Raw genomic sequence first — 26,327 nt, 5'->3', positions numbered from 1 at the left:
ACATATTAAGAGAATACCTGAAGTATGTGTGTTCTTTGGGAAAAAGCTAGTATCGAAATAGCTTCAATCTTATTTAAAAAAAAAATCATATAAAAGTACAGTTCTACAGACTTTTAAGCAGCAGGTGTTAGAAATAAATCAAAAGCCCCAATGGTAAACTACAAGTTACCCTTACAACTCTTTGAATTCAATATATCCACCCAAAGAGAAAACTGAAAATTTAGATACATTGCAACTTGACACCTGTGGGATAGAATATGCAAATGTCAGCTTCCTAAGTGGAGGCCTGAAAACTTTATCCTGATGACCAAGTCTTAATATCAGAGAATGGGGCCTATTAAAATGGATGAAGTTGTAACCTGTTGTGCAAGACTGAGGGGAAATGATTGCATTGCCTTGCCAGTTTCAAAGGCACAACTTGCTTCCACTGGTCTTAATATACAGCCTGACTTCTCTTAATAGTATCTTCTTTACGCAGTGTTTCTAAGGCAACTATCATGATTACAATCCTATTAGTGTTCGCTTGTTTCAGTACTTATTGAGCTGCTGTTTGTGTCAGGCACTCTCTTGAGTACTGAGGATAGAGTATGAAGATAATGCACAAAGTCTCAGTCCTCTCATACTTTTTCTTGGAATTGGTATAGAGTACTCAATGATGGTCATCAGTGTTTCACTATGCTTCTTATGGAGTGTCCGCAGTACATTTGGAAGGAGGAAGCACTCCATGTGAGTTCAGCCATTCAGTTCTGTCCTACTGTTTCCTACCCCATGGACTGCACATCAGGCTATCCTGTCCATCAGCAACACCTGGGTCTTGTTCAAATTCACATCCATGGAGTTGGTGATGCCATTCAACCATGTCATCTGGCTTTGACTTTTGGAGTCTGGGAGTGTGCAGCAGGGCCTTTGCCTTGTGTACCAAACTACATGCACTTGGAGTATGTCTCTTCTCTCTCCTGAACCCTGTGCTGTAGAATCGATTGGTGAGACTGAGTATGGTTAAGCCAGGACATGACTCATGCAGAATATGCCATGGTATTTGCTATTGGACTACTGTTTATAGGCAGTTTAATGACAAACTCAATGTGGTTCTGACTATATATTTATTTCTGATTTAGACCAACTCCATGGCTGCTTTGACATATGGTATTCTCAAGGCCAAAGTTGCAAGGTTTGATTCCCCACCAAGATCAATCAACTTTAGGAAGAGAAAACTTTTGGACTGTCTAAGATCTGTATCCATAAGTAGCCACCCTCTTACTACTCTGTGCTTATAGCATGGAAACAGGCAAGAGCCCAGTAACACTTGCTCAAAAGTGAAATCAGTTCCAAGTGTGCACCTTTTAGAGGGTAGCACTCTAGTGTGTATTATTATGGGTCAAGTGTAGTAGGGGTCAACTCTAAATCATACCTGCACTGTTGCTATTATCATACAATCGAACATTAATAGGGGACAAGGAAACCCCATATGTTATTTGGTTTCTAAGATAATTTTAATAACCTTTCTGTACTTATTACTACATCAATATATTTTTGTTCATAGCTGCTAACAAGTACCAAGATGGATTGATTAATTTTTTCTTTCTGTTGTATTATCGCCCTGGTAGAAATTTAACTACACACTTGTGATTTAGCTGTATCATTTCAAACTCAGTCTATTTTTTGTATAAACCTATTGAATTTTGCAAAATTCCAAACAGATTTTGATTGTTGCACTCACTTTAAAAATAAGATTTATAAGATTAGGCATGTAGTAAAACTGGTTACCATGTAACTGTAACCTTGGGTGGTGGGCTAAACTTACAAATGTTAACAAAGCCATTAATCATGGTAAGGGAGATAAAAGGAGGAAAAAGAAGGAACAAATAGTGGCGTCATCCCTACACTAATTTTCAAGTAAAAGGCATTGAGACACAGGGGAAGCAAGGATGATGCACTGATCAGAGATTTTGGTGGCCTCACTAAGCATTTTTTGATTCATTGTAAGACAAATGGGCTTCCCAGGTGGTGCTAATGGGAAAAAACCTGCCTGCCAATGCAGGAGATGCAAGAGATGCAGGTTCGATGCCTGGCAGGAAGATCCCCCGGAGAAGGGCATGGCAACCCACTCTAGTATTCTTGCGTGGAGGATTCCATGGACAGAGGAGTCTGCTGGGCTACAGTTAATGCGATCACAGAGAGTCGGCTGTTACGAGGCGACTAACACACACAGACACACAAACACACACACTAAACACACGAATTTACCATAGTGAGTAAACATCTGTCCTGCATCCATGCTAAGTTGCTTCAGCCGTGTCCAATTCTGTGCCACCTCATGGACTATAGCCTGCCAGACTCCACTGTCCATGGGATTCTCCAGGCAACCATACTGGAGTCGTATGCCAGTCCCTGTTCCAGGGGATCCTGGAAACCCAGGGATGGAACCCAGGTTTCCTGCATTGAAGGCGGATTCTTTACTGTCTGAGTCACCTGGGAAGTTACTTCTGTTAACTGTTTCCAAAGGCTTATTATGAATTTTATTTTGGAAATGTGGCCTTCATTAGGAAGGTGATGAGGAAGTCATCCAAAGCAGGGAGCTTGTTTTGGTAAACACTCAATGTGTAAGTGGGTATTTTGACATATCTTGTTATTCCTTTGCATGGACTGTTCAGGAGTCAAGATGTGCAATGAAAAAGGAAAATATCTAATGTATGGGGCTTATAACATCTGCAGTACCTTCCTTCAGTTTTGGCTTTGTGAAGTGTTTTTCACTTTTCAGCTCCTTCCTCTCTTATGCCTATTAGGTTTCTTGGGCATTCATAATGAAGCACCAGTCATATAGCTTCAGATTTACCGTGTGTGGATAATGCTCAGACTTTCCTTACCTTTAAGACGCAGGCTATCACAAGTATTGGTTCCTCATTCAAGTTCACTGTGTCTCCACAGTTTAGTTTCTTCTTTAAGGCTCTGCATGATTTTATACTGGCTGATTTTCTGAAGATGCCTTCTGTGAGCAGCCCTTTTTGATTGATAAAGGAAAGCATATCCTATCGGGAAGGAAAGAAAAGAAAACTGTTGGACGTTTCATGTCTAGAAGCCCAGAGCGCAAGCTTGTTCCAGTTTTGACAGATCTGTGGTATATGAGGGTACAGTTCTAGAACAGCACCGAAGTCAATTTGAAATTTTTTCTTCAGTGTCTCTAAATATATTTTTGACCCAACAATCGATCTGACATTCATACACTGAAACATTGTAAACACTCGTGTAATCAGATTTTCCGTTTCAGTGAATTTACTGTGTTAAACGTCTCTGCTTTGAGGCCTTTGTAGATTCACCCACTTCTCCTTCACCACTCCTTTCTCATTATTCCCTATTATATATGCTCTTCCCTAAGTGTGGAAATCCTTTTGCCATATTCATGCCCCATTTGTTTCTTCCCCTTCCAGGGACTGTCCACCCCATTCACTCCTGTTTCCTGTATTCCCTCCCCTCAAAATCAGGCTCAATAAGCCTCTCCTCCTTCTCCGATGACATTCTTGTCTCATCAGTCTTTGTAGTTCCTTTTCCTGTATTTTCATATCCTCTGCTGTCTGCAGAGTTAGACAGATAACAGATATTGGAGCCAGGTTTTTCAAGGAATGTGGAATCTGTTATGCCAGTCATCCACTGTGTGACTTTGGGCATAGCACATACTTGGGTGAGGCTCTTTTGTTTTTCATTGATGAAGTGAGGGTGATGATAGTCATGGCTACCCCCTAAATGTTCTGTGAAAGACGCAAGGTCTGGGGTAGTAGCTAGCACGTAGCTAGTATGACAAATTCCTTCATATATACCATAAAATTCCCTGCATCTAGTGTAGTGCTTGGAGAGATAGTGGACAGTGAACAAGAGTTAATGCTTACAGTTCAGTACACTAATTTGATATAGCACAGTTCGAACTCTGTGACTCTCTTTTGACACATTCTGTCAGGAGCAAATGATTCATCTTTGCCAGAGGATGCGTACTTTATGCTTAAACACTTGAGTTGCAAATCAAATCCCTGTGAGACATTTTGCATCTTAAGTGGGAGTAGACTCAGCTGAAGGAGACTTGAGACTCGTGTGGACTTCAAGGGAGGAGACGGGGAGACATATGAGGATGAGGTGGGCTCGCAGAGATTCTTACACACAGAGTCTGAAGGAAAGCTACGCGGTCAAAATAGCCTGGAGTTAAAACTCGCCTCCAGGACCTCCCCACCATTCTATGCAAAACAAGCACTCTGTCACCCGAAGGAAAAAATGGACATTGGGTTGATTTTGCCCAGCTCCCAGCCTGTCCCAGCCTCTGGCTGATCTCCACAATTCCTTGCCGCAGCTGTTTAAGAGATAACTACTCTGAACAACCTTGCAGAAGAACAGGCCCCCTTAAGACAGGAGCTTTCCACATACGTGCCTCTATATACTTCCTCTTTTCTTGGGTAAGAGCAGTAGCTCACTAATCTGACTGCTGCCCCTTCTCACCTCATAAAGGTGATCTGTAAAGGACTGCTCTCATTCTTTTCCTCAACCTCGCCTTCTCTAACTGCCTTAACTTACAGAGTCCATGTTAACTGGTCTGAGCTGGTATAGATGGGTCTTTGTTGAAATCAGCGGAATGGAGGAGAGTATCTTTTCATCTTGTACTTGCCTTCTGACTCTGCAGTACCTAAATCAGGTGTTGTTCTTTGAAGTAATGTTATGAATCTTATCGGACAAAGCCAGACTTCTTCATTTGGAGTAGATTTGGAAGAGAACACTTGATGTCTCAGCACTCCCCTTTTAAGGAAGGTTACAGAAACCAAAATAAGACCTACCAGAATTGGGATGGGCAGGGTGTCATTATCACATACATCCTCAAGAGGAGCTCCAAAGAGCTGTTTTGGCTTTGTGGGTGGTAGAGACGTGTGTTGGTTCTCCTTGCGGGTCCTGGAGATACAGCCAAATGCCCAGTTTTTGAGAGAACTCTTCCTAACTGTCTTCTTGTCTGAAACTAATGTAGAAGAGAGATTTTCACTAGTAGTAGTTGAGCTTATTTAGCCTGATTTTCACCACTTACATTCAGCAGCATGTTCATGGCAGAGGCTGAAAGAGAGAAACTGAACCATTTGTTATATAGCATTCCCCTCATTCTGAAGCAGGCTAATTGTATCCTTGTGGTGTTAACATGTTCTTCTTGCCCATATTCTGCAAACCAGTAGTTAAACCTAGAGGCGTGATCAGACTCAGGGTTGATTCTCCCTGTGACAGTATTCCCCAGACAGTGCTCTCTATTCCCTTTGCCCTGTGGCATGAGACACTTACCCTATAGTTACACAAGTTTCCTAATATTAAGTGTTATCAGTGGATTCTGGGTTCAGATCTCATTTGAGGGGCAAAATTATTTAATATTCAAATCAAGCAGCATTTGTAGGAAGTTTCCTTCCTCTGTTGAGTTACCTGTTTGGCTTTCTGAGTACCCCGTCATGCGCAATTTTCTCCCTTGAAAAGGATCAACTTTCACGAGATATCCTGCCTGACAGTGCTTATCAGTCAGCCTCTCGACCTCTCCTCTGGGAGGCCACACACCTCAGTCAGCTCCAAGGATGACTTCCTGCCCTCAGGGTCCTTGAGAAGTAGTCATTAATTGCAGACAATGTGGTAAGATTACAGGGGGCCAGTTTTTGTGTGACACCTTACTCAGTTAACGCAAAGATGAATTTTAACAACCAACAGTCTTATGGACTCCATGGGAGAGGGAGAGGGTGGAAAGATTTGGAAGAATGGCATTGAAACATGTATAATATCATGTATGAAACAAGTTGCCAGTCCAGGTTCGACGCACGATACTGGATGCTTGGGGCTAGTGCACTTGGATGACCCAGAGGGATGGTATGGGGAGGGAGGATGGAGGAGGATTCAGGATGGGGAACACATGTATACCTGTGGCAGATTCATTTTGATATTTGGCAAAACTAATACAATGTGTAAAGTTTAAAAATTAAATTAAATTAAAAAAATAAACTTAGCTACCAACAGCCCCTGCCAAAGGAATGCTTTTCAAAAAAGAGTGATCAGCAATGAAGAATTGAGTTCAAAGTGTCTCGTGTCCAGCTATGAATGTTTTCCTGATATTTCCTCAATAAACCTGCTTAATATTTCCTTAAATAACCTGCTTAAATAACCAGCTAAAGAAGTCAATTAGAGGAGCCCAGTTGTAGAAAAATAAACAGAAGAATTTAACCAAATCTTTTAAAATGCCCATCCACTTTTCTTTCGGAGACATAGTGAGTTTGTCACCATTTCCATTCAAGTGAGTGAACCACTTGTGGTGCTGGGTGAGAGAATCAGAAGGCTCCTATTCTCCCTCTTAATTGGATGACTTACCTAAAACTCTTTGAGCATGAGTTTGCTCAAATGTAACATAAATGATGCTACTTACACCTGACTGGACTACATAACATAATGTACTACCCAGCACAAGACATGGCACATAGCAGCCTTAATAAAGGTAATTTCCCTCCTTCAGAAGGCCTAAGGCAGCCTAGACATCAGTCACCTCCCGCTAAGCAGACACCACCCCAATTCTCCATTTGATTGTGCAGCCTCCAGAAGGTGTGCATTCCTGAAGGAATGCCATCACATTGCCTTAGGCTCTTCCTGCCCTGACATTCATACTACCATCATTTTAAAAGGAGATAATGAAGAAAGCAAATGCATTCTTAAATTCAGGAACAGATTCTCCTAATTAATATGTACAAATGTGAAAAGATACATGTTTATATGGGTTGAGTTGCTTTATGCACCCTGGTTTCCCTACTCTTAACCTGATTCTTTTATTTCTAAACTACCCACAGGTATTCATGTATTTCAAATGTATTCATTCATTGTTCAGCTTTAATAAGAATACTCTTAGGAAGAAAACTCTAACAGTTGGTACAAAGCTATATGGCCAGCTAGCCTATAAGCATAGATGGAAAGCAAATTAGACATTAAGGCCTATGCTTTTATTTTCAGGCCTAGATGGACCTTTCGTAATGTACATTGGTTGGTGTTAGAGTTCTTGTGGGCTCTGTGACCAATAAAACTATATACTATAGCCACGAAAAGTATGGTGCTCAGTTGTTCAGTCATGTCCACCTCTTGCGACCGCATGGACTACAGCCTGTCAGGCTCCTGTCTGTGGGACTTCCTGGATAATAATACTGGAGTGGGTTGCCAGGGACTGAGAAACAGGTTAACTTTACAACCTCATCTTTCTTAAACAATCCTGGCAAAATTTAGGTTAGTGTTTTTCCTCATGCTCAAATTAGGGTTTGAATGTTAAAAAATGAAATTGTGTAACTTTGTGGGTATAGAATAACAATTCTAAGAATACAAATACTTTAAGTAGAAATTCTATTCTGGCCCCAGTAGTTGCTATATTAGTAAGACATTTTATTCAGAGAAAGAAATGTCAATGGGACAATACTGGAATGGTAGCAGGGGTGATTGCAAGAGGAAGACTTAAAAACAAACAGACATATAAACATTCAGTCCAGTTCCATTTGCAACCTAGGTCTGAAGCAGAATGGAAAGAGAGCTTGCTGTGGAGGTACAATGCAGAGCTCAAGTCAGAGGCGGTCCTAAGGTGGCGGAGAAATAGAACAGAAAGACCACTTTCTACCCACAAATTCATCGAAAGAACATTGAATGCTGAGCAAATTCCAGAAAACAATTTCTGATTGCTGGCAGAGGACATCAGGCACCCAGAAAGTCAGCCCATTGTCTTTGAAAGGAGGTAGGACAAGATATAAAAGAGAAAAAGAGAGACAAATGAGGTAGGGACAGAGATCTGTCCTGGGACGGTAGTCTTAAAAGAGGAGAAGTTTCCAAACACTAGGAAACACTCTCATTGGCAGGTCAGTGGAGACTTTTGGAATCTCAGAGGGTAACATACGGGGAGGAAAAATAAAGAAAGAAAGAAAACCCACAGATTGCGTGCGTAACATCAACTTCCAGCAGGGAACTAGTCCAGACACTCACAATTGCCACCAGCAAGCGGGGGGCCTGTACAGGGAGGTGCGGGCCGCATTGCTTAGGGTAAAGACCAGGCCTGAGTGCCCTGAGGGCAATCTGAGGGAGCTAATGTGACATAGCAACCCAAAACGTGGGATAGCCAGCGGGAGAGAAAAAAACCTATCCTGTGAAAAGCCCTAATCTAAGGCACTTCCTGGCCCACTCACAGAGCAGAGGACTGAGAGAATACCAGAGCAGAGCTAGCTGGCTGTGCACTGACTCATCTCCCACCAGAGACAGGGAGGCAGGCGGGGGCAGCCAGAGCCTGAAAGGGGCAATCTCAGCCCCAGAGAGACATCCTCTACAAAATTGCAATCAGGCTCCCATTTGCTAACCAAGACTTGTTGGGATTCTGGGTGGTTGACATCCTCTGGGATGGTCGCAGCCAGAGATCAGCTCCCAGAAGAGACACACGGCCCACCTAAGACGGGCAGGCCTGCTGCCACCCAGCAAATTGAGTGGCTGGTATGGGGTAGGTGATAAGACACATTACACCTGGGGGTCACTGTGCGCGCTAAGCACCTGGTCGCCTGAGCTGCTCAGACCTGGGAAGGGCACAAAACGCAGGTCTGACTGAGTGTGCGCCTTTGTGGAGTACCTGAGAACCTGAACCTGAACCTGAAGGGCTTAGATCTGGGAAGTGCACGCAACCCAGGGCCCGCCTCAGACAGTTGCAGGCAGAGCAACCTGGAGCCTGAACAGTGTAGACTGGGAAAGCACACACACCGTGAGCGGGTCAAACCCAGTGCGGTCAGGACACTGTCAGCACACGCCAGGGATATTTGTTTGCAGTGCTCCTCCGTCCCCACAGCGCCACTGAATAAGTGAACCTAAATAAGTGACCACCTTCGCCCCTGTGAGTCAGGGCGGAAATTGGACACTGAAAAGACCAGCAAACAGAAGAAGTTAAAATAAACAGAGGGAAGCGCTCTGGAAAAGACAGGTGCAACAGATTAAAACGTTGTAGTTAGCACTGACTACATTGGAAGGGGCCTATAGATCTTGAGAAGCATAAGCAGGATCACAGAACTATCTGAAACTGAACTAACGCTGCACTGCCCACAACAACTCCAGAGAAATTTCTAGATATATTTTTAGTATTATCTTTAAAAAAATTTTTTTAAATTTTTAAGTCCTCTATTACTTCTTTAATTTTAATTTTTATAACCTACTATTACCTTTCAAAAAAAGACCCTATTTTTAATGCAAACTTCATATATATATTTTATCATTTTTTGTGACTTTGTTTTGTTTTTCTAATACTGTATTTGGGGGTCTCTAACCTTTACTGTAGACTTTTAGTGTTTGCTTTTTGGTTATTTGTTATCAATTTTGTACGTTTAAGAACCCAATCTTCACTGCCCATTTCTACTTGGGAGTTTGATCACTGCCTTGATTGCTCTCTCCCCCTTTTGACTCTCCTTTTTCTCCACGAGGTCCCCTCTATCTCCTCCCTCACCCTTTTCTTCCCTACCCACTCTGTGAATCTCTTTGTGTATTCCAGGCTGTGGAGAACACTTTGGGAACTGATTACTGGCTGGATCTGTCTCTCTCCTTTTGATTGCCTCTTTCCTTGTCCTGGTCACCTCTATCTCCTTCTTGATTCTCTTCTCTGGGTAACTGCATGAGCCTCTCTGAGGGGCCCAGACTGTGGAGAGCACATAGCGAATTGATTACTGGCTAGCTTGCTCTCTCCCCTTTTGATTCCCCCTCTTCTTCTCCTGGTCAACTCTATCTCCCTCCTCCTTATTCTCTTCTCCATCTAACTTGGTGAACCTCTCTGGGTTCCCTCACTGTGGAGAAGCTTTTCATCATTAACCTAGATGTTTTATCATCGATGCTGTACACATAGAGAAGTCTTGAGGCTACTCTAAGAATAAGACTGAAAACCAGAGACAGGAGGCTTAAGTTCAAAACCTGAGAACACCAGAGAACTCCTGACTCCAGGGAACATTAATGGACAAGAGCTCATCCAAAAGCCTCCATACCTACACTGAAACGAAGCACCACCCAAGAGCCAACAAGTTCCAGAGCAAGACATACAACGCAAATTCTCCAACAACGCAGGAACATAGCCCTGAGCTTCAATATACAGGCTGCCCAAAATCACACCAAACCCATAGACATCTCAAAACTCACTACTGGACACTTCATTGCACTCTGGAGAGAAGTCCAGCTCCACCCACCAGAACAGGGACGCAAGGTTCCCTAAGCAGGAAACCTTGACAAGCCACCCACACAACCCCACCCACAGTGAGGAATCTCCACAATAAAAAAGAACCACAAGCTGCCAGAATACAGAAAGGCCACCCCAAATACAGCAATCTAACTGATGCTGAAGCTGAAACTCCAATGCTTTGGTCACCTGATATAAAGAACTGACTCATTGGAAAAGACCCTGATGCTGGGAAAGATTGAAGGCAGGAGGAGAAGGGGACGAGAGAGGATGTGATGGTTGGACGGCATCACCAGTTCAAAGGACGTGAGTTTGAGTAAGCTCTGGGAGTTGGTGATGGACAGGAAAGCCTGGCGTGCTGCAGTCCTCAAGCCCAAGGACTTGGGGTCACTGTAGTCCTTGGGATCACAAAGAGCCGGACACGACTGAGCAGCTGAACTGAACTCAATGAATCGTGATGTCTCCTAAAGCTGTACTAGTTGCTTCTTGAAATCAGAAGAGTCTTATCCTTGCTTTGATCTCACAAGTGGGAATCTTCCCATGTCTTGGAGCAGATGGAAATTACTGCCCTTAGAATGTGCTTTGGGCTCTAGGATCTCCCACTGACCCCTGGCAGCCTTGCTGTCTTTGGCATCAAAGCCAGTTACATTATTCACATACCTGCAACCTTCTCACTGTTATCGGTAATATCAGTGATATTACTGTTATCAGAACTCACTGACGTCTCTCCAAAGAGACAAGTGATATCTTCTCCAAATATCTTGAGACAGTTTTCAATGAGAAATTGTATGAAAGAAATCTGTAACACAAAGGGGAAAAAAATGGGGTATTACTCTACATATGGTGTAATAGTAAATCACATTTCATCCACGAATCTTGGCTCTAACCAAAAATGCAAAAGAAATCTGAGAAAAATTCAGACTTGACTAAAAAATATATAAATATATTATATATACATCAGCTTTTTCTAAGAAATAACTCCTACTTTCAAGAGTAGTTTGGGCTCAAATTTTAAAATTCTTTTAGTCAGTGGGCTAATGTTATACTATGTAGCCTGGTTTAATAGCTAAAATTTTGTAAAGATGGTTAACATGCTTAAAACTAGGATGATTTTTAAGTAGCCCGCATAGGATATGTGGGACAAAAATGTATATTCTCTTATTAAGTTTTATTTATTTTTAATAAATTTGTTTCTAGTTTTATTGAGATAAATTTTTTATATGTCATATTATTAACATTTATAAACTATCGAATACAACACCAATTGTGAATTTCACTTGAGTGAAGAAATATCTGAAATTTGGGTAGCAGAGGTTTCAGTGTGGGCCGGGGGGGTTTGTGAAGGAACAAAGCATCTGGAGAGAAAACATGTCGGTCTGTCTTACCACATTCCCTTGCCTCACACTTGCTGTCCGGGGGAGCTTGGAGAAGAGCTGTGATCTTATTAGGCATGTTGTGGCTCTCTTAGGATGTTCTGAAATATTTTACTAGCTTCCTCATCCTCAGGCAGAGACACAATAGAAGCCAAGTATTTTCCTGAATGAGCCACAGGTGGCAGAGTGCGGCCAGTATGTGTGGAGCCTCAGGTGCTCATATTGCCCAGGCCACTAAGATGTGCCGACAGTGACCAGATGTATTGGGTGTCATCATTGTGTAATGATGAAATCATAGTTTGGAGGCTTGTACACCCTCAGTGATTAGGCTGAGAGTTGAACCTTGGCTCTCTGATTCCAAAGCCAGGTTCTTTTCTATCATATCATCCTACTCTTACCTCTCTATCATTTAATCTCTTGGATGGCAAAGGGGAAGTGAGTCAACTGTTCTCAGTTATAGTACACCTTCCCATGCCCAACCAGAGTAGGACTCTGCCACTCCAAGGCAGTGTAATTAAAATGTGCACTTAAAAACTGGTTCATCAGAGTTAATACTACAGACTTCAGGTTCAAGATGGGGACTCTGCTCCGCAAGGCATAAAAATGAGAGATCTCATTACCTGTTTGGTGAAGTTTTCTGAGCTGCCAGAATTAGACAGACAAAGCATGCTTGGGGTTATACACACTGATAAATTATAAGCTGTCATCTGATTGGATGAGGAATGTTGCTCAATATTGCGTAAAACTGCAAAAAGATATCGCAGAAAAACTACATTGGCTCTCGGCAGCTGGTCTAGAAGCCTAAGGACAGAGAAAACACTTATAAATAAAGCGAGTCATTTTGCTTAGTAAGTGGAAATACAGAGAACAAAGTACTTCTTTTTATACCATGTACACAGTCCATTCTCACAGTTCCAGGCATGAATGCATACAAAAATATTTCACTGAATTTAATTCCTGAACCAGGTAAGACCTACTCTGGTTAGTTATGTGTTTGTATTTAAGATCATACCACTGGCGGATTGGTTCTTTATCATCTCAATTTAGACCAGTGGATTTCATCTCCAAGAGTTTCATGTATTCAGAAGGTGTAAAATGGTCAAGCAGTCCATGTTAATGAGATTAGGAGAAAAACACCAATTACAGTGTCACCAATAAGGCATGCATCTCTCTTCAAACTAGCTTCCATGGGCATGATCAAGTGAAACTCCGTGATACTGGTCATTATTTTAGAGGACAGAGCTGTAAAGTATAAGCTAATATTTTCCTAAGAGTATGTTGGTTGTATTTTCTCAGAGTTGAGTAATTATGGCATCATTACCTCTGGGTCGCCTTTATTTTGTCCTCGTCGTTCCCTTGATCAATAACATCAAGCCATTTATCATAGAGACTGGCTGAAAATATGCTTCCTTGGATATTTCGAAGAAAATCCTTATATAGATCAAAAAGTATATATTATTCTTAGGATAAATTCAATGGAGAAATTGCAAAGAAAATATTTAGTGGAAAAATTCAATTCAGTCCACAATTCCTTCACAGCCACGCACACTGATTCACACAGAGCTTGGCTGTCATTCTCCACAGCCTTGCACACCCAGAAGTACTGGTTGGATTTTCCCCAACTAAAATTAGAAGCATAAAAGCAGAGTCTGGGCTGTAGTGAGAATGAAGCTAAAGCTCCTTCTATCGCCTGGAACTTACTCTTTGTGTACATGTTAACACATTAGTACAAACTGGCAAGGCCTGGTGATAACTGATCCTAAATCCTATTAGTTTCTTGAAAAGAAACCCACATGCCCATTTTGTTTGTTTACTTCAGACACATGCTTGCTTGTGATTCAAGAAAGAGAAGTTCTGAAATAAAACAAAGAAAATTACACTCCTACATGGTCTTCTACACATATTAAGAGAAAACCTGAAGTATATGTGCTCTTTGGGAAAAAGCTAGTATCAAAATTGCTTTAATCTTTTTCTTTAAAAAAAAATCATATAAAAGTTCAGTTCTTTCAATATCCACAAATCAGTCAATGTAATACACCACATTAACAAATTAAAAAATAAAAACCATATGATTATCTCAATAGATGCAGAGAAAGCCTTTGACAAAATTCAACACCCATTTATGATAAAAACTCTCCAGAAAGCAGGAATAGAAGGAACATACCTCAACATAATAAAAGCAATATATGACAAACCCACAGCAAACATTATCCTCAATGCTGAAAAATTGAAAGCATTTCCTCTAAAGTCAGGAACAAGACAACGGTGCCCACTTTCACCATTACTATTCAACATAGTTTTGGAAGTTTTGGCCACAGCAATCAGAGCAGAAAAAGAAATAAAAGGAATCCAGATTGGAAAAGAAGAAGTAAAACTCTCACTGTTTGCAGATGACATGATCCTCTACATAGAAAACCCTAAAGACTCCACTAGAAAATTACTAGAACTAATCAATGACATTAGTAAAGTTGCAGGATGTAAAGTCAACACACAGAAATCCCTTCCATTCCTATACACTAATAATGAGAAAACAGAAAGAGAAATTAAGGAAACAATTCCATTCACCATTGTAACGGAAAGAATAAAATACTTAGGAATGTATCTACCTAAAGAAACTAAAGACCTATATATAGAAAACTATAAAACACTGGTGAAAGAAATCAAAGAGGACACGAATAGATGGAGAAATATACCATGTTCATGGATTGGAAGAATCAATATAGTGAAAATGAGTATACTACCCAAAGCAATTTATAGATTCAATGCAATCCCTATCAAGCTACCAACAGTATTTTCACAGAGCTAGACCAAATAATTTCACAATTTGTATGGAAATACAAAAAACCTCGAACAGCCAAAGCGATCTTGAGAAAGAAGAATAGAACTGGAGGAATCAACCTACCTGACTTCAGGCTCTACTACAAAGCCACAGTTACCAAGACAGTATGGTACTGGCACACAGACAGAAATATAGAACAATGGAAAAAAATAGAAAGCCCAGAGATAGATCCACACACATATGGACACCTTATCTTTGACAAAGGAGGCAAGAATATACAATGGATTAAAGACAATCTCTTTAACAAGTGGTGCTGGGAAATCTGGTCACCCACTTGTAAAAGAATGAAACTAGAACACTTTCTAACACCATACACAAAAATAAACTCAAAATGGATTAAAGATCTCAACGTAAGACCAGAAACTACAAAACTCCTAGAGGAGAACATAGGCAAAACACTCTCTGACATACATCACAGCAGGATCCTCTATGACCCACCTCCCAGAATATTGGAAATAAAAGCAAAAATAAACAAATGGGACCTAATTAACCTTAAAAGCTTCTGCACATCAAAGGAAACTATTAGCAAGGTGAAAAGACAGCCTTCAGAATGGGAGAAAATAATAGCAAATGAAGCAACTGACAAACAACTAATCTCAAAAATATACAAGCAACTCCTACAGCTCAACTCCAGAAAAATAAATGACCCAATCAAAAAATGGGCCAAAGAACTAAATAGACATTTCTCCAAAGAAGACATACAGATGGCTAACAAACATATGAAGAGATGCTCAACATCACTCATTATCAGAGAAATGCAAATCAAGACCACTATGAGGTACCATTTCACACCAGTCAGAATGGCTGCGATCCAAAGGTCTACAAATAATAAATGCTGGAGAGGGTGTGGAGAAAAGGGAACCCTCTTACACTGTTGGTGGGAATGCAAACTAGTACAGCCACTATGGAGAACAGTGTGGAGATTCCTTAAAAAACTGGAAACAGAACTGCCTTATGATCCAGCAATCCCACTGCTGGGCACACACACTGAGGAAACCAGAAGGGAAACAGACACATGTACCCCAATGTTCATCGCAGCACTGTTTATAATAGCCAGGACATGGAAGCAACCTAGATGTCCATCAGCAGATGAATGGATAAGAAAGCAGTGGTACATATACACAATGGAGTATTACTCAGCCATTAAAAGAATACATTTGAATCAGTTGTAATGAGGTGGATGAAACTGGAGCCTATTATACAGAGTGAAGTAAGCCAGAAGGAAAAACACCAATACAGTATGCTAACGCATATATATGGAATTTAGAAAGATGGTAACAATAACCCTGTGTACGAGACAGCAAAAGAGACACTGATGTATAGAACAGTCTTATGGACTCTATGGGAGAGGGAGAGGGTGGGAGATTTGGGCGAATGCCATTGAGACATGTAAAATATCATGTTTGAAACAAGTTGTCAGTCCCGGTTCGATGCACGATACTGGATGCTTGGGGCTAGTGCACTGGGACGACCCAGAGGGATGGTATGGGGACAGAGGAGGGAGGAGGTTTCAGGATGGGGAACACATGTATACCTGTGGTGGATTCATTTTGATATTTGGGAAAACTAATACAATTATGTAAAATTTAAAAATAAAATAAAAAGCAAAATAAATAAATAAATAAAAATAAATAAATAAAAGTTCAGTTCTACAGACTTTTAAGCAGCAGGTGTTAGAAATAAATCATAAGCCCCAATGGTAAACTACATGTTACCCTTACAACTCTTTGAATTCAATATATCCACCCAAAGAGGAAACTGAAAATTTAGATACATTGCAACTTGACACCTGTGGGATAGAATATGCAAATGTCAGCTTCCTAAGTGGAGGCCTGAAAACTTTATCCTGATGACCAAGTCTTAATATCAGAGAATGGGGCCTATTAAAATGGATAAAGTTGTAACCTGTTGTGCAAGACTGAGGGGAAATGATGGCATTGCCTTGCCAGTTTCAAAGGCACAACTTGCTTCCACTGGTCTTAATATACAGCCTGACTTCTCTTAATAGTATCTTCTTTACGCAGTGTTTCTAAGGCAACTATCATGATTACAATCCTGTTAGTGTTCGCTTGTTTCAGTACTTATTGAGCTGCTGTTTGTGTCAGGCACTCTCTTGAGTACTGAGGATAGAGTATGAAGATAATGCACAAAGTCTCAGGCCTCTCATACTTTTTCTTGGAATTGGTATAGAGTACCCAATGCTGGTCATCAGGGTTTCACTATGCTTCTTATGGAGTGTCCGCAGTACATTTGGAAGGAGGAAGCACTCCATGTGAGTTCAGCCATTCAGTCCTGTCCTACTCTTTCCTACCCCATGGACTGCACACCAGGCTTTCCTGTCCATCAGCAACACCTGGGTCTTGTTCAAATTCATGTCCATGGAGTTGGTGATGCCATTCAACCACATCATCTGGCTTTGGCTTCTGGGAGTCTGGGAGTGTGCAGCAGGGCCTTTGCCTTGTGTACCAAACTACATGCACTTGGAGTGTGTCTCTTCTCTCTCCTGAACCCTGTGCTGTAGAATCAATTGGTGAGACTGAGTATGGTTAAGCCAGGACATGACTCATGCAGAATATGCCATGGTATTTGCTATTGGACCACTGTTTATACACAGTTTAATGACAAACTCAATGTGGTTCTGACTATATATTCATTTCTGATTTAGACCAACTCCATGGTTGCTTTGACATATGGTATTCTCAAGGCCAAAGTTGCAAGGTTTGATTCCCCACCAAGATCAATCAACTTTAGGAAGAGAAAACTTTGGGACTGTCAAACACCAGTACCCATAAGTAGCCACCCTCTTACTACTCTGTGCTTATAGCATGGAAACAGGCAAGAGCCTAGTAACACTTGCTCAAAAGTGAAATCAGTTCCAAGTGTGCACCTTTTAGAGGGTAGCACTCTACTTGCTATTTGCATACCTAGTGTGTATTATTATGGGTCAAGTGTAGTAGGGGTCAACTCTAAATCATACCTGCACTGTTGCTATTTTCATACAATCGAACATTAATAGGGGAAAAGGAAACACCATATGTTATTTGGTTTCTAAGATAATTTTAATAACCTGTCTGTAGTTAATACTACATCAAAATACTTTTGTTCATAGCTGCTAACAAGTACCAAGATGGATTGATTAATTTTTTCTTTCTGTTGTATTATCGCCCTGATAGAAATTTAACTACATACTTGTGATTTAGCTGTATTATTTCAAACTCAGTCTATTTTTTGTATAAATCTATTGAATTTTGCAAAATTCCAAACAGATTTTGATTGTTGCACTCCCTTTAAAAATAAGATTTATAAGATTAGGCATATAGTAAAACTGGTTACCATGTAACTCTAACCTTGGGTGGTGGGCTAAACTTACAAATTTTAACAAAGCCATTAAAGATGGTAAGGCAGATAAAAGGAGGAACAAATGGTGGCATCTTCCCTACACTAATTTTCAAGTAAAAGGCATTGAGACACAGGGGAAGCAAGGATAATACAGTGATCAGAGATTTTGGTGGCCTCACTAAGCGTTTTTTGATTCATTGTAAGACAAATGGGCTTCCCAGGTGGTGCTAGTGGGAAAAACACCTGCCTGCCAATGCAGGAGATGCAAGAGATGCAGGTTCGATGCCTGGCAGGAAGATCCCCTGGAAAAGGGCATGGCAACCCACTCTAGTATTCTTGCGTGGAGGATTCCATGGTCAGAGGAGTCTGCTGGGCTACAGTTAATGGGATACATTACATTATCTTACAGAGACTCGGCTGCGACTAGGCGACTAACACACACAGACACAGACACACACACACACACACACACACAAAAACACACACGCTAAACACATGAGTTTACCATACTGAGTAAACATATGTCCTGCATCCATGCTAAGTTGCTTCAGCCGTGTCCAATTCTGTGCCACCTCATGGACTATAGCCTGCCAGACTCCACTGTCCATGGGATTCTCCAGGCAACCATACTGGAGTCGTATGCCAGTCCCTGTTCCAGGGGATCCTGGAAACCCAGGGATGGAACCCAGGTTTCCTGCATTGAAGGCGGATTCTTTACTGTCTGAGCCACCTGGGAAGTTACTTCTGTTAACTGTTTCCAAAGGCTTATTATGAATTTTATTTTGGAAATGTGGCCTTCATTAGGAAGGTGATGAGGAAGTCATCCAAAGCAGGAAGCTTGTTTTGGTAAACACTCAATGTGTAAGTGGGTATTTTAAATATCTTGTTATTCCTTTGCATGGAGTGTTCAGGAGTCAAGATGTGCAATGAAAAAGGAAAATATCTAATGTACGGGGCTTATAACATTTGCGGTACCTTCCTTCAGTTTTGGCTTTGTGAAGTGTTTTTCACTTTTCAGCTCCTTCCTCTCTTATGCCTATTAGGTTTCTTGGGCATTCATAATGAAGGACCAGTCATATAGCTTCGCATTTACTGTGTCCGTGGATAATGCTCAGACTTTCCTTACCTTTAAGACTGAGGATATCACAAATATTGGTACATCATTCAAGTTCACTGTGTCTCCACAGTTTAGTTTCTTCTTTAGGGCTCTGCATGATTTTATACTGCCTGATTTTCTGAAGATGCCTTCTGTGAATGGCCCTTTATGGTTGATAAAGGAAAGCATATCCTATAGGGAAGGAAAGAAAAGAAAACTGTGGGACGTTTCATGTCTAGAAGCCCAGAGCACAAGCTTGCTCCAGTTTTGACAGATCTGTGGTATATGAGGGTACAGTTCTAGAACAGCACCGAAGTCAATTTGAAATTTTTTCTTCAGTGTCTCTAAATATATTTTTGACCCAACAATCGATTTGACATTCATACACTGAAACTTTTTTTTTTTTTTAATTGGGACTCATCATCACTGAAACATTTTAAACACTTGTGTAATCAGATTTTCCGTTTCAGTGAATTTACTGTGTTAAACGTTTCTGCTTTGAGGCCTTTGTAGATTCACCCTCTCTTCCTTCACCGCTCTTTTCTCATTATTCCCTATTATAGATGCTCTTCCCTAAGTGTGGACATCTTTTTGCCATATGCATGCTCCATTTGTTTCTTCCCCTTCCAGGCACTGTCCACCCCATTCAGTCCTGTTTCCTGTATTCCCTCCCCTCAAAATCAGGGTCTATACGCCTCTCCTCCTTCTCCGATGACATTCTTGTCTCATCAGCCTTTGTAGTTCCTTTTCCTGTATTTTTATGTCCTCTGCTGTCTGCAGAGTTAGAGAGATAACAGCTATTGGAGCCAGGTTTTTCAAGGAATGTGGAATCTGTTATGCCAGTCATCCACTGTGTGACTTTGGGCATAGCACATACTTGGGTGAGGCTCTTTTGTTTTTCATTGATGAAGTGGGAGCGATGATAGTCATGGCTACCCCCTAAATTTTCTGTGAAAGACGCAAGGTCTGGGGTAGTAGCTAGCACATAGCTAGTATGATAAATTTCTTCATATATACCATAAAATTCCCTGCATCTAGTGTAGTGCTTGGAGAGATAGTGGACAGTGAACAAGAGTTAATGCTTAGAGTTCAGTACACTAATTTGATAGAGCACAGTCCGAAATCTGTGACTCTCTTTTGACACATTCTGTCAGGAGCAAATGATTCATCTTTGCCAGAGGATACGTACTTTATGCTTAAACACTTGAGGTGCAAATCAAATCCATGGGAGACATTTTGCATAATAAGGGGGAGTAGACTCAGCTGAAGGAGACTTGAGACTCGTGTGGACTTCAAGGGAGGAGACGGGGAGACATATGAGGATGAGGTGGACTCGCAGAGATTCTTACACACAGAGTCTGAAGGAAAGCTACGCGGTCAAAATAGCCTGGAGTTAAAACTCGCCTCCAGGACCTCCCCACCATTCTATGCAAAACAAGCACTCTGTCACCCGAAGGAAAAAATGGACATTGGGTTGATTTTGCCCAGCTCCCAGCCTGTCCCAGCCTCTGGCTGATCTCCACAATTCCTTGCCACAGCTGTTTAAGAGATAACTACTCTGAACAACCTTGCAGAAGAACAGGTCCCCTTAAGACTGGAGCTTTCCACATACGTGCCTCTATATACTTCCTCTTTTCTTGGGTAAGGGCAGTAGCTCACTAATCTGACTGCTGCCCCTTCTCACCTCATAAAGGTGATCTGTAAAGGACTGCTCTCATTCTTTTCCTCAACCTCGCCTTCTCTAACTGCCTTAACTTACAGAGTCCATGTTAACTGGTCTGAGCTGGTATAGATGGGTCTTTGTTGAAATCAGCGGAATGGAGGAGAGTATCTTTTCATCTTGTACTTGCCTTCTGACTCTGCAGTACCTAAATCAGATCTTATTCTTTGAAGTAATGTTATGAATCTTATCGGACAAAGCCAGACTTCTTCATTTGGAGTAGATTTGGAAGAGAACACTTGGTCTCTCAGCACTCCCCTTCTCAGGAAGGTTACAGAAACCAAAATAAGACCTACCAGAATTGGGGTGGGCAGGGTGTCATTATCACATACATCCTCAAGAGGAGCTCCAAAGAGCTGTTTTGTCTTTGTGGGTGGTAGACATGGGTGTTCGTTCACCTCGCGGGTCCTGGAGATACAGCCAAAGGCCCAGTTTTTGAGAGAACTCTTCCTAACTGTCTTCTTGTCTGAAACTAATGTAGAAGAGAGATTTTCACTAGTAGTAGTTTAGCTTATTTAGCCTGATTTCCACCATTTACATTCAGCAGCATGTTCATGGCAGAGGCTGAAAGAGAGAAACTGAACCATTTGTTATATAGCATTCCCCTCAATCTTAAGCAGGCTAATTGCATCCTTGTGGTGTTAACATGTTCTTTTTCCCCATATTCTGCAAACCAGTAGTTAAACCTAGAGGTGTGATCAGACTCAGGGTTGATTCTCCCTGTAACAGTATTCCCCAGACAGTGCTCTCTATTCCCTTTGCCCTGTGTCATGAAGCACTTAACCTATAGTTATACAGGTTTCCTAATGTTAAGTGTTGTCAGTGGATTCTGGTTTCAGATCTCATTTGAAAGGCAAAATTATTTAATATTCAAATCAAGCAGCATTTGGTTATCATTTACATTTATAGGAAGTTTCCTTCCTGTGTTCAGTTATGTGTTTGTCTTTCTGAGTACCCAGTGATGCCCAATTTTCTCCCATCAAAAGATTCGCCTTTCTTGAGACAGCCTGCCTGACCGTGCTTTTCAGTCAGCTTCTGGAGCTCTCCTCTGGAGGCCACACACCTCAGTCAGCTCCAAGGATGACTTCCTGCCTCAGGTTCCTTGGGAAGTAGTCATTAAATACAGACTCTGTGGTAAGATTACAGGTGGCCATTTTTCTGTGACACCTTACTCAGGTAACCCAAAGGTGAATTTAACTACCAACAGCCCCTCGCAAAGGAATGCAGATGAAGGGCTTTTCAAAGAAAGAGTAATCAGCAATGAAAAATTGACTTCAGAGTTTCTCATGCCCAGCTATGAATATTTCCCTGATATTTGTTCAATAAACCTGATTTATGTTTCCTTAAATAACCAGCTAAAGAAGTCAATAGAGGAGCCAAGTTGTAGAAAAATATACAGTAGAATTTAACCAAATATTTTAAAATGCCCATCCACTTGTCTTTTCTGAGAAATAGTGAGTACATCACCATGTCCATTCAAGTGGGAGAAACACTTGTTGTGCTGGGGGAGAGAACCAGAAGGCTCCTATTCTGCCCCTTAATTGGATAAGTTACCTAAAACTCTTTGAGCTTTAGTTTGCTCAAACTTAACATAAATGATGCTACTTACTAACCAGCACAAGACATGGCATATAGCACCCTTAATAAAGGTAATTTCCTTCCTTCAAAGGGCCTAAGGCAGCCTAGACATCAGTCACCTCCCCACAAGCAGATGTGACCCCCATTTTCCATTTAATTTTGCAGCCTCCAGAAGGTGTGCATTCCTGAAAGAATGCCATCACTTTGCCTTAGGCCCTTTCTGACCTGACATTCATACCGCCATCATTTTAAAAGGAGATAATGAAGAAAGCAAATGTATTCTTAAATTCAGGAAGAGATTCCCCTAATTAATACGTAGAAATGTTAAAAAGATATATGTTTATATGGGTTGAGTTGCCTTATGCCCCCAGGTTTCCTTACTCTTAAGTTGATTCTTTTATTTCTAAACTACCCAAAAGTATTCATGTATTCTAAATGTATTCATTCATTGTTCAGCTTTAATAAGAATACTTTTAGGAAGAAATCTCTATCAGTTGTTACAAAGCTATATGTTCAGCTAGTCTATAAGCATAGACGGAAGGCAAAATAGGCGTTAAGCCCTATACTTTTATTTTCAGGCCTAGATGGACCTTTTTAATGTACATTGGTTGGTGTTAGAGTTCTTGCTGGCTCTGTGACCAATAAAAATGTATACTATAGCCATGAAAAGTATGGTGCTCAGTTGTTCAGTCGTGTCCAACTCTTGCGACCCCATGGACTATAGCCTGTCAGGCTCCTGTCCGTGGGACTTCCTGGATAATAATACTGGAGTGAGTTGCCAGGGACTGTTAAACAGGTTAACTTTATAACCTCATCTTTCTTGAATAGTCCTGGAACGATTTAGGTTAGTGTTTCCTGATGTTCAAATTAGGGTTTGAATGTTAAAATGTGAAATTTTGTAACTTTGTGGGTATAGAATAACAATTCTAAGAATACAAATACTTTAAGTAGAAATTCTATTCTGGCCCCAATACTTCCTAAATTAGTAAGACATTTTATTCAGAGAAAGAAACGTCAATGGGACAATACTGGAATGGTAGCAGGGGTGATTGCAAGAGCAAAGATTTAAAAGCAAACAGACATATAAACATTCAGTCCAGTTCCAATTTCAACCTAGGTCTGAAGCAGAATGGAAAGAGAGCTTGCTGTGGAGGTAGAATCCAGACTTCAAGTCTCAGAGGCAGTCCTATGATGGCGGTGGAATAGGTCGGGGAGACCACAATCTCCCCCACAAATTCATTGAAAGAACATTTGAACCCTGAGCAAATTCCACAAAAACAACTTCTGAATGCTGGCAAAGGACACCAGGCACCCAGAAAGGCAGCCCATTTTCTTCAAAAGGAGGTAAGACAAAATGAGGTAGGGATGGAGATCTGTCCCAGAAGGGAGTCTTCAAAGAGGAGAAGTTTCCAAACACCAGGAAACACTCTCACTGGCAGGTCAGTGGGAAGTTTTGGAATCTCAGAGTGCAACATAACCGGGAGGAAAAATAAATAAATAAATAAATCCCACAGATTACGTGCCTAACATCAACTTCCAGCAGAGAAGTAGTCCAGACACTCATATTTGCCACCAACAAGCGGGGGGCTGAACAGGAGGTGTGGGCTGTATTGCTTAGGGTAAGGACCAGGTCTGAATGCCCTGAGGGCAATCTGAGGGAGCTAACGTGAGATAGCAACCCAATCTGTGGGATAGCCAGAGAGAGAACTATCCTGTGAAAAGCCCTAACCTAAGGCACTGCATGACCCACACACAGAACAAAGGACTGAACGAATACCAAAGGAGAGCTAGCTGGCTGTGCATTGGCCCATCCCCCGCGAGAGACCGGGAGGCAGGCAGGGGCAGCCAGAGCCTGAAAGGGGCAATCTCAGCCCCAGAGAGGCATCCTCGACAAAACTGCAAGCAGGCTCCCATTTGCTAAACAAGACTTCTCCTGGGCAGTTGACATCCACTGGGATGGTCGCAGCCAGAGATCAGCTCCCCAGAAGAGACACACGGCCCACCTGAGACAGGCACACCTGCTGCCACCCAGGAAATGGAGCGGCTGGGATGGGGGAGGTGATAAGACACACCACACCTGGGGGTCATTGTGCTCACCAAGCACCTGGTCCCATGAGCTGCTCGGACCTGGGAAGGGCACAAAACGCAGGCCCGACTGAGTCTGTGCCCTTGTGGAGTACCTGAGAACCTGAACCTGAGCGGCTTAGACCTGGGAAGTACACGTAACCCAGGGCCCACCTCAGACAGTTGCAGGCAGAGCAACCTGGAGCCTGAGCAGTGTAGACTGGGAAAGCACACACACCGTGAGCGGGAGCAAACCCAGTGTGGCCAGGACACTGTGAGCACACGCCAGGGATATTTGTTTGCAGTGCTCCTCCCTCCCCACAGCACCACTGAATAAGTGAGCCTAAATAAGTGACCACCTTCGCCCCCTTTTTTCAGGGCAGAAATTAGACACTGAAAAGACCAGCAAACAGAAGAAGCTAAAATAAACAGAGGGAACCACTCTGGAAATGACAGGTGCAACAGATTAAAGCCCTGTAGTTAGCACTGACTACATTGGAAGGAACACATAGATCTTGAGAAGTATAAGCTGGATCAAGGAACTATCTGAACTCACCTCACACTGCCCACAACAGCTCCAGAGAAATTCCTAGATATATTTTTACTATTGTAATTTTTAAATTAAAAAAAAAATTTAAGTCCTCTATTACTCCTTTAATTTTCATTTTTGTAACCTCCTATTACCTTGCAGAAAAAAAAAGACCGTATTTTTAAAGCAAACTTCATATATTTATATTTTATCATTTTTTGTGACTTTTTTTTTAAATACTGCATTTTAGAGAATCTAACCTCTACTCTAGACTTTTAATCTTTGCTTTTTGGTGTTTGTTATCAATTTTGTACCTTTAGGAACCCAATCTTCAATACCCATTTTTACTTAGGAGTGTGATTACTGGCTTGATTGCTCTCTCCCACTTTTGACTCTCCTTTTCTCCACCAGCTCACCTCTATCTCCTCCCTCCCTCTTCTCTTCTCTGCCCAACTCTGTGAATCTCTTTGTGTGTTCCAGCTTGTGGAGAACACTTAGGGAACTGATTACTGGCTGGATCTGTCTCCTTTTGATTCCCTCTTTTCTCCTCCTGGTCACCTCTGTCTCCTTCCTCCTTCTTCTCTTCTCTGTGTAACTGCATGAACCTCTCTGAGGGGTCCAGACTGTGGAGAGCACATAGGGAGTTTATTACTGGCTAGCTTGCTCTCACCCCTTTTGATTCCCCCTCTTCTTCTCTTGGTCATCCCTGTCTCCCTCCTCCCTCTTCTCTTCTCCATCTAACTCTGTGAACCTTTCTGGGTGTCCCTCACTGTGGAGAAGCTTTTCATCATTAACCTAGATATTTTTTCATTTGTGCAGTATAGATAGAGAAGTCTTGAGGCTACTGTAAGAATAAGACTGAAAACCAGAGGCAGGAGGCTTAAGTTCAAAACCTGAGAACACCAGAGAACTCCTGACTCCAGGGAACATTAATGGATAAGAGCTCATCCGAAAGCCTCCATACCTACACTGAAACCAAGCACCACCCAAAAGCCAACAAGTTCCAGACCAAGACATACCACGCAAATTCTCCAGCAATGCAGGAACAAAGCCCTAAGCTTCAATATACAGGCGGCCTAAAGTCACACCAAACCCACAGACATCTCAAAACTCCCTACTGGACACTTCATTGCACTCCAGAGAGAAATCTGTCTCCACCCACCAGAACACCAATGCAAGTTTTCCTAACCAGGAAACCTTGACAAGCCACTCGTCCAACCCCACCCACAGGGAGGAACCTCCACAATAAAGGGGAAGCACAAGCTGCCAGAATACAGAAAATCCACCCCAAACACAGCAATCGAAACAAGATGAAAATGCAGAGAAATACTCAGCAGGTAAAGTAACATGATAATTGCCCACCAAACCAAACAAAAAAATGAGGAGATAGGGAGTCTACCTGAAAAAGAATTCAGAATAATGACAGTAAAAATGATCCAAAATTTTGAAAACTAAATGGAGTTACAGATAAATAGCCTGGAGACAAGGATTGAGATGATGCAGGAAAGGTTTAACAAGGACCTAGATGAAATAAAAAAGAGTCAATATATAATGAATACTGCACTAAATGAGACCGAAA

At 41.7% G+C, this 26,327-nt stretch overlaps 1 protein-coding gene across 28 annotated transcripts in view; it reads right to left on the bottom strand.

Moving 5' to 3' along the window:
• LOC109553295 (mitotic spindle assembly checkpoint protein MAD2A) overlaps positions 1-26,327 on the bottom strand; it is a 651,283-nt gene that overhangs the window by 572,595 nt on the left and 52,361 nt on the right. For 18 of the 28 annotated variants that reach the window (XR_011566996.1, XR_011566997.1, XR_011566998.1 and 15 more), the window contains 2 exons: positions 20,874-21,049; positions 18,888-19,049 (listed from right to left, as the gene is read on the bottom strand). The exons of 5 other annotated variants lie outside the window; for them this stretch is intronic. Coding sequence is in view for 17 of the 23 variants with exons in the window: in XM_070790760.1 (XP_070646861.1) it covers positions 18,888-19,049; positions 20,874-21,049 (338 nt within the window). In the remaining 6 variants the exon portion in view is untranslated. Of the gene's footprint in view, positions 1-2,867; positions 3,030-4,814; positions 4,991-8,532; positions 11,010-12,203; positions 12,385-12,904; positions 13,015-18,887; positions 19,050-20,873; positions 21,050-26,327 lie in introns of those variants that run through there. 5 more of the 28 variants (XR_011567001.1, XM_070790786.1, XM_070790789.1 and 2 more) reach the window with 3 other exon arrangements.

Source organism: Bos indicus, chromosome 6, assembly GCF_029378745.1.
Source record: "Bos indicus isolate NIAB-ARS_2022 breed Sahiwal x Tharparkar chromosome 6, NIAB-ARS_B.indTharparkar_mat_pri_1.0, whole genome shotgun sequence".
Classification (NCBI taxonomy): Eukaryota; Metazoa; Chordata; class Mammalia; order Artiodactyla; family Bovidae; genus Bos; species Bos indicus.
The sequence above is the reverse complement of the archived record's forward strand: the minus strand, read 5'-3'. Positions and strand labels throughout refer to the sequence as shown.